The sequence below is a fragment of the Agelaius phoeniceus genome, chromosome 6, assembly GCF_051311805.1.
Source record: "Agelaius phoeniceus isolate bAgePho1 chromosome 6, bAgePho1.hap1, whole genome shotgun sequence".
Taxonomy (NCBI): domain Eukaryota; kingdom Metazoa; phylum Chordata; class Aves; order Passeriformes; family Icteridae; genus Agelaius; species Agelaius phoeniceus.
The window spans coordinates 57714178-57726820 of record NC_135270.1 but is presented as its reverse complement, the minus strand read 5'-3'; the positions used below and the strand labels follow the sequence as shown (position 1 = coordinate 57726820).

Below are 12643 nucleotides of genomic sequence, written 5' to 3'. Positions count from 1 at the left end.
CCTATTCAGTGCTTATCTCCAGGGTATGAAAGTCCTCATAAAATGACTGATAGTAGTGTCAAATGACAGGAGGATTAGAGGAATGTTAAACAGCACTGAGGACAGTCAGGATGCTGTGCTTGATGCCTGGGCACGTGCCATTAAAACACGTTTAAAATGGAAAACAGTCATCCAGAGAAAAGCAATGAAAATTTTAACTCCAGCACAGGAGGGGGAAATGTCCCAGGCAAAGAACAGGTCTGAAAAGGATCCAAAGGTCTTGGTAGATGAGCAATTCAGCATGTAATTGGTTTTGGCAAAAAGTCACCTGCTCCTTGGATACATAACAGTAAGAACTCGGCTTGGAGGCTGAGCAATGAGCAGTAATGAGGAATTAGCTGGAAACCCACCTGGCCACAATAATTGCTGCAGAAACTCACTGGGGACCTGGGGGGATGAAATCCAGGCCACCACAGCTTCATCCCTACTGCTGCCAATGATCTGGATTAAAGGGGAGCTAAAATATCCATGTATCTGCCATCACCAGACCTTCAAACTCAGTCTAGACAGAGGTTTAAGGAGCTGAACTCATTTACTTTATCAAATGGAGGCACAGTGATGAGCTGATTATATGTGTAAGTGCCTTAGTGGGACTTTCTTAATACAGTGGGAAAGGAGACATAAGAAGATGCCATTTCAAGAAGCTGAAGCCAGGCTAATTTGACACTTCTTTAATGCCAAAAGCCTAATGGAGAAGCACAAAACATAGTAAGTAATGTAGTGCATGCTCAGCCTCTTCTAAATCAATACTGGATGCCTCCCTGGAGGGGATGATTTAGTTACACACAAGTTCATGGGTTCAGCAGAGGAGCAACTTAGTGAAGTGGAATGGCCTGTGTTACACAGATCAGACTTTTAAACCCCACTACATTTATAGTTATTATTTTAGATTTGGCTAATGATGAGTGTTCAGTTTTCTACACACAAAGTGTATCCATCTACAAACAGCTTCTGCTTCAAAGATCAGCTTCCAGTTTAATTCAATCTCTCACAGGGCTAGATTTCATTTCAATGGGATTTCATTTTCATTGCACATTAAACTTCCAGAAATTTGCAGACAGTTAATGTGCGTTGATGGGTTGCTGATGGAGCACACAAAGGGCTCCAAAGGCTGTATCAGATTCAGAGAAAAAGTATTTCATTTCTGTGAAAGAAACTAAACAGCCCTGAATATGGAAATGGAAATTCCCTCTTCTTCAACACGGTGGGTCTCCAGCAGCAGTAAAGCAAAAAAGGATACAGAGAGGGAAGAGGGAGTGGAAATAAGGCCTTGGAGCATCACTCCTGAAAGTGAGGAAGTAAATCTCTCTGGGACTATTCAGCCTGTGCAGTGTCTTCAGAAAGTGCCAGCAGCACACCGCTGAAGACATTAACAGGGATGAATAACAGGGATGCTTGTCCTGCAGGAACAGGAAAAAAGCAACCTTGGAAGGTCTTCCAGGTAACTGGCAAGCTGTGCCTATCCCAAATGGATGGTTTAAAATACTACCTAAAATAGTATTTTATCTGAATACTATCTAACAGTCTAAATACTAAAATATATTCTCTCTCAGCATCACTGCTCTAGTTTTCTGCTCTTGGCACTGAAAACCCACCTGGTGTCCTGGCAAACGCCCATTCTTGCCACCCTTCCCAAACCAAAGCCCCTTCTGCTGCACTCTAGACCCAGGGGAGAATGGAGAACTGGGGGTGATCTCCTTGCTGCCTGGAAGGGAGGGAAAATTCAGATCACAGCAGAAGGAAGCAGCATGAGAACAAGTGGGTCTCTATTGTGACCCTTGTTATTACAGCCATAGAAAAGAGCAATAAAAACATGTTAAGGATATCCAAATTGTAACCTATTAAATTACTGTGATGGATTACTGTCAAGGTGATGTACTCAACAGGGTACACTGTGCTTCAGCTAAAGGTAGAAACCTTATTTTCATGCTCTAATCTCTCCACCCACTTCTTCTATTATCAGGATGGATACCCCCTCAAGGAAAAAAAGGTTCCCATGTGCAACTAGTTATATATGCTTAATAACTTGCACTTATTAAAGATAAAAAAGGATCAGAATTATAGGCTTAGGAAGGATTAGCAAGCCATAAGTGCATATTTCTGCAACTACTACACTTTTTATAGCCCTGTCACACTCTGAGATAGAGTTGTATCATTATATAGAGTTATATAACCATGAAGAGTTATATCACTGGAAGCATTACAGCATTGTCCCAGACAGACTTGATTATCAGAGTCTGGCTCTAGCAAGTGAAAAGGGAAAAGAAAAAAAAAAAGCAACTTCAGGATCCTGCTGTGCCATTTCCTGATCCCATCTGTTAGCAGCACACCATCCAGAGTTGTAGGGGGCTCATTAACACAACTTTGCATCCTGATTCTACATCCCACTGCTATTCACTAGAACTTCCCCATCAATACAGATGTGACAAGCCTGATGTCTCACTCCACAGAGGCTCCAGATAACAAGTGAGAATCCCAGCCAACAAAAAATTCAAAGTTTACATAGAGGCCACTTTTTTTCTTCACTGATGATAACAAAGCGAATAAAATCATTGCACAACTAGGTGAAACTCCACTATTAACCAAAATTGCTGGTCTTTTTTTTTTTCCCCCTATACTTAAACTTTTTGTTCCATAGACTCTACAGCACTCCTGGCTTCAAATGGTGTTAACATTTTAAGTGGCCCCATTCACCCTTCCAATAGTTAGAGCCCAAAAAAATGGCTTAATTTTTTTCCTGACAAATAAACAGAAGATTATTACCACTGTGTGTCTTTGGAGGAATTGAAAGTCTTCAGATGTTTTTAAAAGGCCATTGGGTAAAGACAGAATAAAAGCTCAGCAAGCTGATAAAAGCATCCAACTGTGACCTGACAATGGTACAAACATTAAAAAAAAAAAAAGATCCTTTGGGTTTTATTTGCCTAAAGAAAATACATAATAGGATCTTTCATATGCTTGTAATGGCCTTCCACCTCTGCTGAGCAGAGAGACCTGGGGATCTGGCCCTCTGCTACCACAGGTGGGACCTGCTGCTTGTTTCTGAATCCACATCAGAAGAACACTCCCATTAGCAAAGAGGAGCAGGAGAAGGAAAGGAGAGATCAGACAAGCACAGCACAGGTCCTTAACCAGAAAATAAAGCACTGGCCCAGTGACCACCAAGGGCAGCCATCACCTCCTGCCTCACCATGAATTCTCACACCTCTTCTTCTTCCACACTGCCCCCATCCACAGCTCATCAGCCACTGGCTCAGGAGCTGGAGCACTAAAAATCCAAACCCAAACCAATGGAGGGGGTTCTCTCTACCCTCCAGACCTCCAAGCTGCCAGTGGCACCTTTACCCAGGAGGGAACGCAGGAGGCTGATCCTTCCTTCAACCAGGAGGCTGATCCTTCCTTCCATCATCAGTTTTGCTGCTTCTGCTGGAGTTGCTGGGGGGTTTTACACTTTTGACTGGTTAGACACTTTTTGAAGTAATTTTCCATTTACAAGGAATGGCTTTACAGCAGGTTTTGGTCACTGTTATATTGCCATACATCATAGGTCTCCCACGCATCACCCAGCAATAACAGACTGGAGCACAAGTAACAAGAAAAGTCAGTCCAATCTTCAGTCAACTGCCTGTACCCTCTCAGAAAACAAGGGTCTTGATCTCTGTCACTGTATTTTATGAGAGGAAGGTGGCTTTAAAATATCCCTTTTCTCAAGTCTTGCTTACAGTCCAGAAAGTTTCAACAGCTTTCTGGTCTGCAGCAAATTCACAGCCCCCTGGGTGAGCCCGGGAAAAGTTTTCATTACTTTTACTCCCTCTGGCAAGCAAAGCTCCCTCCTCCTCCCTTCTTCCTCCTCCTCCTCCTCCTCCTTTCAGCATTAACAGAGCAAGTGGTGAGCACACAGGTAAGCAGAGACACACCATCTGTCACAGTGTCCCAGACCTCTCTGACTCCCTCTGCTCGCACGGGGCTTGTCCCCGTGAAGTCAACTGCATTTTTTGCACTCAACAAACACATTTTTAAACCCACATCAGGAAAACAAAAAATCCCACCTCACCCTGGCAATGTGCTTTGTAGTAAGACAACTGTTTCATTTGTGTGTCCTGTTTTCCAAACCCAACAAGCTGCTTGACATTTTTGGGCAGATCTGCATCCTCAGCACCACTCTCTGTCCCCCAAACCTGCTGTTCCCTGGCAAGGTCTCCACGAGATGCCAGCCCCACCAGGTATTTCCAGGAGTGGGGACACACAGACACTCTGCAGTGTAGATACAACCAGTGGCATGATTTAAATACCTCACATGGCATGATATACTGAAGCTTCACAACAAAGCAACACACCTTTGAACAGTGCAGAACATTTTGGTATGGAGAGATTATTGCATAATGGCATCAATATTTTATTCCTGCTGAATTTTTTATCTCAAATTTACTGCTCCCATAAGTAACACACAGTAACTCATCTGCACCATAGTTACTTATGTATTATGTATTGCATGGTCCTGGCAGAATTTCTTAAGAAATATCCTTCTTTTAAAAAGGAAAAAAAAAAATAGCCTTTTCAATGGCAAATCCCAGCACTCAACAGCAGCATTTTATTGAAACCCTTTCCCACAAGACTTTAAAAATTCTCTGCTAAATTTTAACGTGAATGTTTACCAATCTCATAATTCAAAAAGGAAGTGGCCTGGCAGCTTCTAAGCACATTGTAATGTTATCTGCAGGGACAATGAATTATGTATCTCTCATAGCACCATGTCTGACACAAAACCACTATGATCCCAGTGCCGTGGGATCCCAGAGACCCACACAGCTGAGACACACAGGGTGATGCAACAGTGCTGTTTTCCCACCCTGTAGTAAAGTGCTGCAAATATTTGAATATGTTTTCCTTATATCAAGGATGTAAAAGACAAGCTTTAATTTATACAGAAGCAGAAGAAAAATTGGGTCAGTGGTTTGTGATGATGAGGTTTGTTGGAGGAACAGATCAATGCACTTCAATGCTCTAACCAAAGCAGATTCTTAAGGCTCCAATTCTGTGCTTTAAAGAAATGTGGGAAATATGGCTGCACTCCTTCTGCAATGTTCTGTTTGAGTTTTGGGGGTTTTAGAGTATAACTTTGACAGAAATAAGGGCTCTTTAGACATAGAGTCAAGCCTCTTTGGCTTCTGAGGGCAGTATTTTATGATGTCCATCATTAATACCTGGCATTTTAATTAATGGTGCTCTCCAGTGCAGAGCAGCAGCACTCAAGTCATGCATTTCACTGCTACTGCTCTTTCCCATAGGAACACATATTCCTGTTCTGGATGCCACATGGGTTCTGCTCCTCCTCAGCCACAAGATGGGGAGGGGAAGAGCTCAGCCCCTGGAGCACATCCCTGCCTCCCCTGGGAAGGCAGCAGAGTTTGAGAATCCCCCAGGCTGAGAATCCAAAGGAGGCAACATTCATAATTTCTGCATCTGAGAGCCACCTTCAGCATGTTCTCTCTGTCCTGCTGCAGCCCAACACTTCTCAGTGCAACTCAGTCCTGCGGGGAGTGGGGCAGAGCTGGGAAAAAGGGGGGATTTGGGAGCTATTCCATGTGAGATTCATCTTGGTTCCCCCAGAAAACATCAAATAAGGAACCTTACAAGAGGATTCTTGCAAAGACTGGCTTTTTCCTTGATGGGCTCACACTATGTATTACATACACTGCAGCAAGGAGCCAGTCCCATGCCTTCAGATACCGATAAAGTCCTTTTAATTAACTGACATTTACCCTAAAAAATTCTGATTCTTTCCAGGCAGAAGAATTCCACATTATGGAGCTGAAAGTGAAATACAGAACATTTGCAGGTTGCTAGCTAAATTGTAAAGGCAATAAAGTTTATGATGGCTGAGAAGGTATTCCTATATCAGGATCTTATAATTTTATGGATAATACTCTCTAGACAAAAAAAAACCCTGTCATATTTAGTGTTAGCTCAGAGGGGAGCCTCTCATTTTGAGTCTGCCTTTATAAACTGATTTCTCAGTTATTCAAACACTTGCAATAAGTGCTATCTAGATATTAAGAAGCTGTTTGCATTCAAATGGCACCAACTTTTTATCCTAAAGAAGATGGCTTAGAGCACACCAGCTCCAAGTGAGATATCCTACCTTCTTCAAGCATGAAGGGAAAAACATAGTAAAGAATTAATCATCAGGAGGCAACTTCCAAGAGATGTGGATAATGTCCTTCTTTATGCAAGCATGCATTGTTTCACCCAAAGCAATACACATGTAAACCTGACACAAGACACGTGTTTTGTAACTAAAGCAGAGGATGATGCTGTCAGATCCTCTGTACCTTTCCCCACAAATTTCTCCTGCAAGGCTGCAGGCCTGGCCAGGAGCTGTTCAGTGACAAGAGCATTCCAACAAAATCCTGCCCTGCAGCTGATAAGTAACAAGCACAATGCCCACTGCCATGCAGTCATCACTCCTCAGCAGTAATAAATTACTCAAGCAGGATGTCTCACATTTCACCTCCAAGAGGGAGAATGGGAAGAAATATCAGCATCTCATCACAAGGAGCTGGAATTATTTTTTTCCTGAAAAGATGACACCTGTCCCATAACAGAAAGATCTCCCAAAACACCACAGCATTCAAACCACTCAAAACTGTGTAATTTTTAGGAAGTGCCTGCTGTAGTGACGAAAAAGTGAATTACAAAGAAAAATGAAGGTTTGTGACTCTAGAAAAATATTGGTAAGGAATTTCCACACATGGTGATTTAACCTTTTTTTTCCTAAATAATTTAGGAGAGTGGCATTGAAACTCTGACAGGTCACAAAACATTTCCTCAGTTCAAGACACAGATCACAGACATGACAGGTCTGAGCTCAAGCATTAACTTCTATCCTTCACAAAAATAAAAATGTATTTCATGTTTACCTTTTGTTGAATCATCTTCGATCGGTTGCTTGAATAAAGTGATATCCTTAAAAGTGCACAAGAACAAAACCACTTTTTCGTGCTCATTTCTTATAGGTGCAATTTGCATGTAGAACCAAACTGGGGTTCCTGGAGCAGAGAAAAAAGTGACATTGGAATGTGGTGTAGCACAAACTACCCCCTACCCATAACTTCTACACATTATTAAAACACACACGTAGTTTAGCTGTGTACCTCAATATTTCTGCATTTTTCAGAGTTTTTAATTTTACTTCCTCCAAGGAAAACAACATATTCCCATTTTTACAGATTCATTAATCTAACTAGATGATAAACAGAGACAGAAGGCTATATAAAAATTTATTCTGAAATAAAATACATTGCTTTTCCCCTCTTGCTCTTGTTTTTTCCCAGCATGTTGCACAAACTGAGGTCTGAAATGTAGAAAGGTGAGAAAAAGCCAGGTGAATGGCATCATTGATTCCCTCTCTACATAATATAGAGCTATCAAATCCAAAAATGATGGAATATACTGTGAATTGCTCCAAATTTTATATGACTACATTATTTAAGAGGACCTGAGATGGACTCTCAATGTCCTATCAGGACAAATCAGATTTGATTTCTTTTTTTGTGTTTCAGGTCACACCTCCACCTCCTCACTGCCCTGCCCAGTGCAGCACTCTCCCAGCACAGTTATCCCTATCTAATTTCTGAAATGAAATCAAGTGTTTTCCAAATCCTACCACCCACCAAATAAACAGCTAAAAAGAGCCCTTGGTTTTAGAATGGCCAGCTTGGCTTTTGGTAAATCCCAGAGAGCTCCTGCAGGTGCTCAGGAGCTGCAGCTTCCAGGCTAACACACACGTGGCAGTCCCCTACATACATGCAGAGGTGAAATCCCAGAACACTGGAGCAATTTTCTTGGAAACCCCTGTTTCCCTGCAGGGCTGGGAATGTCAGATGTTCTCTATCCAGCAGAGCTCTGTGTCCCTCCCTCCCAAATGAGCACCTACGCACGCTGCGCCATAAAAGCCTTCACAGCCAGATAATTACCTCTGGGATTTGATGTGCTTTCAGCCAGTTGACAGAGTGGCTTTTCTCCTGAGCTGCCTGGGAGCTGACACACTGACACAAGCCTCTTGCCCACTGTTATCCCACATGGGCACTGCTGGCCCCCCCAAATCTCCTCTGATGCACCAGGTCCGGGAGCTGTGCCAGGAGCTGCAGCACAGATCCCAGAGGGCAGAGAAAACCATTGGGGCTAGGATTACTGTGGGGAAGGTTAAAACCCACAAGGGTTTATTGAAATTCAACCCAGATTAAACCAGTAACTCACTACCAGTTAACTGGAGAAGTGGGAGAGATGTGGGACTGCTTTTTGTGATAATTCCAAAGCTATTATGCTGATTACTTGATCATCTTAATTCCCAGTTGCTAACCCAAGACAAAAGACTTTTCATAACTACTAAAACAGAGTGCTGCAGCTTTCTGGAGAAGTAATTTGCACTTATACCTGGGAATCCATTGGTACCCTTGGAGATAAAAGCAAGTGGGCAAAACACCCTGCACAAGGGTGCTGACAAAAATCAAAGACAGAGGCAAGGTGGCTACTGCTGTAGAAGCAGCAAAATGAGAAAAAGCAGTAAAGATGTTTCCTGAGTATTACCATCTAGATATTCATATATAGAGATATAGAGAGAGGCATGCATATACATACATACATATATATATATATATATATATATATATATATATATATATATATATATATATATATATATGTAGGCATGCCTAATGTGGTTGGTGAATAGTTGTGTGGGCATATGTAAGGACTATATAATAAGGGAATGCAGCAAAGCAGAAGAGAGTTGCAGCAAGCTTTCAAGTCTTGAAGCTGGAATCTACAAGCTGGGTTAGAACACCAAGGGGAATGCTGAAGGCAGCAGTCAAACAGATGCTGCAAGAGAACATCAGCCCTTAAAGACCATCTCTAACACAGCAGAGAAGGATGGGAAAACAACCTGAAAACCTCAAAATCTCCCTCTGCCAGAAGCAAAAGGGAATGGGTACAGGGAAAAAAAGCCAAACAAACAAAAAAAAAACCCAACATCAACAAAATAACTCCATATTTTACCACATTATCAAAAATTCACAGCACACCTGGACCTTCAGTTTGAAAATGTGGGTGGGAGGGTGCTCTGAAGGCATTGCAAGCCTCATGTAGGTGATAAACACAAGCCTTTCCACACCTACACTCTGCAGAAGTACATTCATACCAACAGATAGCTAATCTTTATTTCCTTCTCTGCTCCAATTTTCAGCCTGGTGGATTAGCAGGCAGTGTCTTCCTAAGGAGCATCTTCCACAAGGCTCAGAGAATGACAAATGGAAGGAAACCCTGAGCACAGCAGCTGCTGAGCCCAGAGTGAGCCTGTTAGCATCAGTGAGGGGTTGAGGTTCTGGGCTTTGGGTGATGGAGAAGAAAGCTGACAACAGATGTTATGGATGGGAAGTGACTCAAACCCAGAGAGAAATACTGAGTAATTTTCCATAAAGTCCTTCTGTAATCCTGCATAATTTATGGAAAGTGTAGGCTTGGAGATCTGGGCAAAGGTGAAGATTTTATTAAGGCAACTGCAGCTCAATAAATCTCTGCAGCATCATCAAGCTCCAGCAGACAATCCACAACCCAAAGCAAAAAGCACCTGCCTTGTTACAGGAAAGTCACCACAAGAAGACTTTTCTCTTTTTATACATAAACAAAATAGGAAGGAATAAAATTCAGGTCCATTCTAGAGCAAGAGCCAAGAACAGCATTTACTAAGAGCAGCCAGGGTTGGAGTGAGCACAGGGTCTCTGGGATCCACTTTGGAAATCACATGGGCACAGGGCACGGCAGTGCTGGGCACCACCACTGGCAAACATACCCAACATGAGCCTTCCCAGGAGACTCCCCTGATGTGAGGGGGCATCCAGGTGACCTGGAATGCACAGGAAATGGGAAGAGAAGCAGAAGATCTGTGGAATAGACACATCCATATGCTCAGGAACCAAAGATAGGTCATTTGGAGGGCTCCCCTGGGCACCTGCAGGAACAGCTGGACTTCAGAGCTGCTCTGCCTTCTCTCTTTAATTAATATGTTGGCTAAAATGCCTTGATGCAGGCAGAACTGAGAACTCTACAGGCATTTCCTGCTATTTTAGTGCCCACACAGGAAGATTGAGTCTAAAAAAGGGAAAGCAGAGGTAAAGCATAAGAGGAGGTGTCCAGGACGCTTCCTTCAATGTCATGAAAGGTTTGGGTGAGTTTGCAGTGAAGTGGGGCAGTCAGGCACAGGGAGCTCTTTCCTGAGGCACAGCATTCCCTTCCCCCAGCCCCAGCATGCAGGGAAAAGCTCTGGTAATCCCATGTCAGCATCAAAGGCAAAGCTCTGTCAATCCCATGTGAGCATCAAAGCCCACCCAGGGGAAGCACGGCCTCAGATTCTGGGCTCCAGGCAGGTGAACCAGGGGGAAAGATCCCCAGCCCCACACAGCACCTGCACCCTGTACTGAGAGCCAAACTGAGGAGAACATCTCCATCAGGATTGGTCTTGGGCTGCTCTTGGCCACCAATCCAGTCACCTGGACTAATTCTGTGCAGATAGAGGAACCACCACCTTTAATCTGAATTTTGGCTTTCTATCTTGGAAGATGGCCTGTGCTAGTGAAGGAGGCTGCTCATTTCCACTGACAACAACAGGAATCACAACCACCAGCTCAGCAGATCTGTTCACCATGCACAAGTCCAGCAGGAGGCCACAGAAAAGCATGGGCTGTGCTCAGAATGTGCTCTAAATCAACAAGCCAGTACTGCCCAGGACACAAAATGTGGCTGGAATGGCTCGTGGTTAAGACAAAATGAAGAAAATCTCCAGTTCTGGCAACTTCCTGCAAACCCAATGCCACCTAGAAGAAGGACAGAGGCCCTGAATCTCACTGAGCCATGGAAGTCCCTGTTTTTCTAACTAAGCCCTGGGCCATGTGCCAGCTTAGTGCTCTCCCCAGAGCTGGCACGTGTTGGTTTACACACACAAGAGGCATCTCAACACCACCAGGAGCAGCCACTCCACAGCCAGGGCCTGGCTTCTCACTTGTGGAGACATGGGGGAGTTTCCTGAGGGATGTGGAGGAATCTCATTCAGCATTTCCTTTCACTTAACCCAGTCAGTTTCCCTTCAGGGAAACAATCCTCAAAACTAAATATATTTTTGAAAGAAGGAGTCAGACTAGAGACAGCAGGGAACAACTACTATTCTTGGCAATCTGAATGCTTGGCCTGAAAAGAGAAATCTCTTTCTGAGTTGTGGCAACCAAAATGCCTGTTTCTTCAAATCTTGCCCCAAATTTACCCATATGTCAAAATGAAAATTTCTTTCAGTCTATTGCATGCTTTAAATATGCTTTATCACACACACAAATGTATACATACTGTTTTTCTTGTAGAGGAGAATTTCAAAGCAGTTTGACTCATAGTTGTCGAAAGTCTGTCTGACTTTTTCAATGGTCTTCTTGTCTGTCAGTTCACCATACATAAAACTGAAAAAAGAAAAAAATTCTCTTTTTTTCTAGACAAGCAACAACATTGTTACAGTCACCCAAAATAGCAGAAGCATTAAAGATGCTATGAACTGTCATGTACCAAGGTTTAATTATGATTTACACTCCATTTAAATATTTAGAGTGTCACAAGGACACCTACAATAGTGAGTAACCATGACCACCTTCTTACTGCAAATAAATCCAACATAATGCTTCATTAAGTGCTTTACTGAGTATATCTTTAAGGATATAAGGTTAGAAAAAGCTGACAGCTTATGAAACCATTATCACCACAGCTGCAGGCCATGGCAGTATTCCTGTCAAAACAGAGAAAATTGAACAAAACCTCTAAAATCTCCCAAATTTTGTTCAATCCTCCTGAAAATCCTTCTGGAGGAGGGATGTAAGCTACTACAGGTAAAGGCTGTTGGCTGAACCAATGGATGCAAATCTAATCATGTCAAGATGCATCTGGGACAATAAGATATTTGGAATTCTTTTACTAAATACCAAATAGAGGTAGGATTTAAACAGTGAGGAGCAATGACTGCAATGTGTAGCTATGTCTGCACTACTATCAGACAACCAAATTCATCCTCATTTTCCTTACTGTATACTGCATTTCTTTAATAGCTCAGTGGAAAATACTAAAAAGCTTTTGGAGACTCATCTCTCTCCAGGCTGAGAATATAAAAATGTAATTTTAACTCTGCTATTTCTTGCCACTTAAGCATCTCATCTTTGCATTCTTTTCCAGGTCAGACCTCCAGCTGGTGTAAGCAAACCCAACCCCCTGACCTTGCTTTTGACAGCCTTTGTAAGGAAACAGCCAGGTTTTTATTGTCATTCTCCCCTGGATTAAAAATAAGTGAAGGCTGCTCTGTGCAAATTCCCAATTACAGGACTGAAAGAAAATGGAGCATCAGATAAAAGCTTCCAGACACTTGGATGAATATACTTTTAATTGATCAGACTTCCCCCCCCCCCCCATTCTCTTAGTTCACAAACAGTTTGAGCCTCAGCTGAAACCTACAACAGAAAACCCCGAGAATATGAAAGGGAAAAGCTCTCAGTGTCTCTGTGGTTTCAGTGCAGCTTCT

The 12643-nt window shown here is 42.8% G+C and overlaps 1 protein-coding gene across 1 annotated transcript in view; it reads right to left on the bottom strand.

The window, feature by feature from the left end:
- Nucleotides 1-12643, bottom strand: part of KCNH5 (potassium voltage-gated channel subfamily H member 5) — a 162638-nt gene that overhangs the window by 130658 nt on the left and 19337 nt on the right. Inside the window, exons 3-4 of the mRNA XM_054635039.2 lie at nucleotides 11434-11540; nucleotides 6960-7088 (exon numbers count right to left, since the gene is read on the bottom strand). Coding sequence (XP_054491014.1) covers nucleotides 6960-7088; nucleotides 11434-11540 — 236 coding nt within the window. The remainder of the gene's footprint in view (nucleotides 1-6959; nucleotides 7089-11433; nucleotides 11541-12643) is intronic.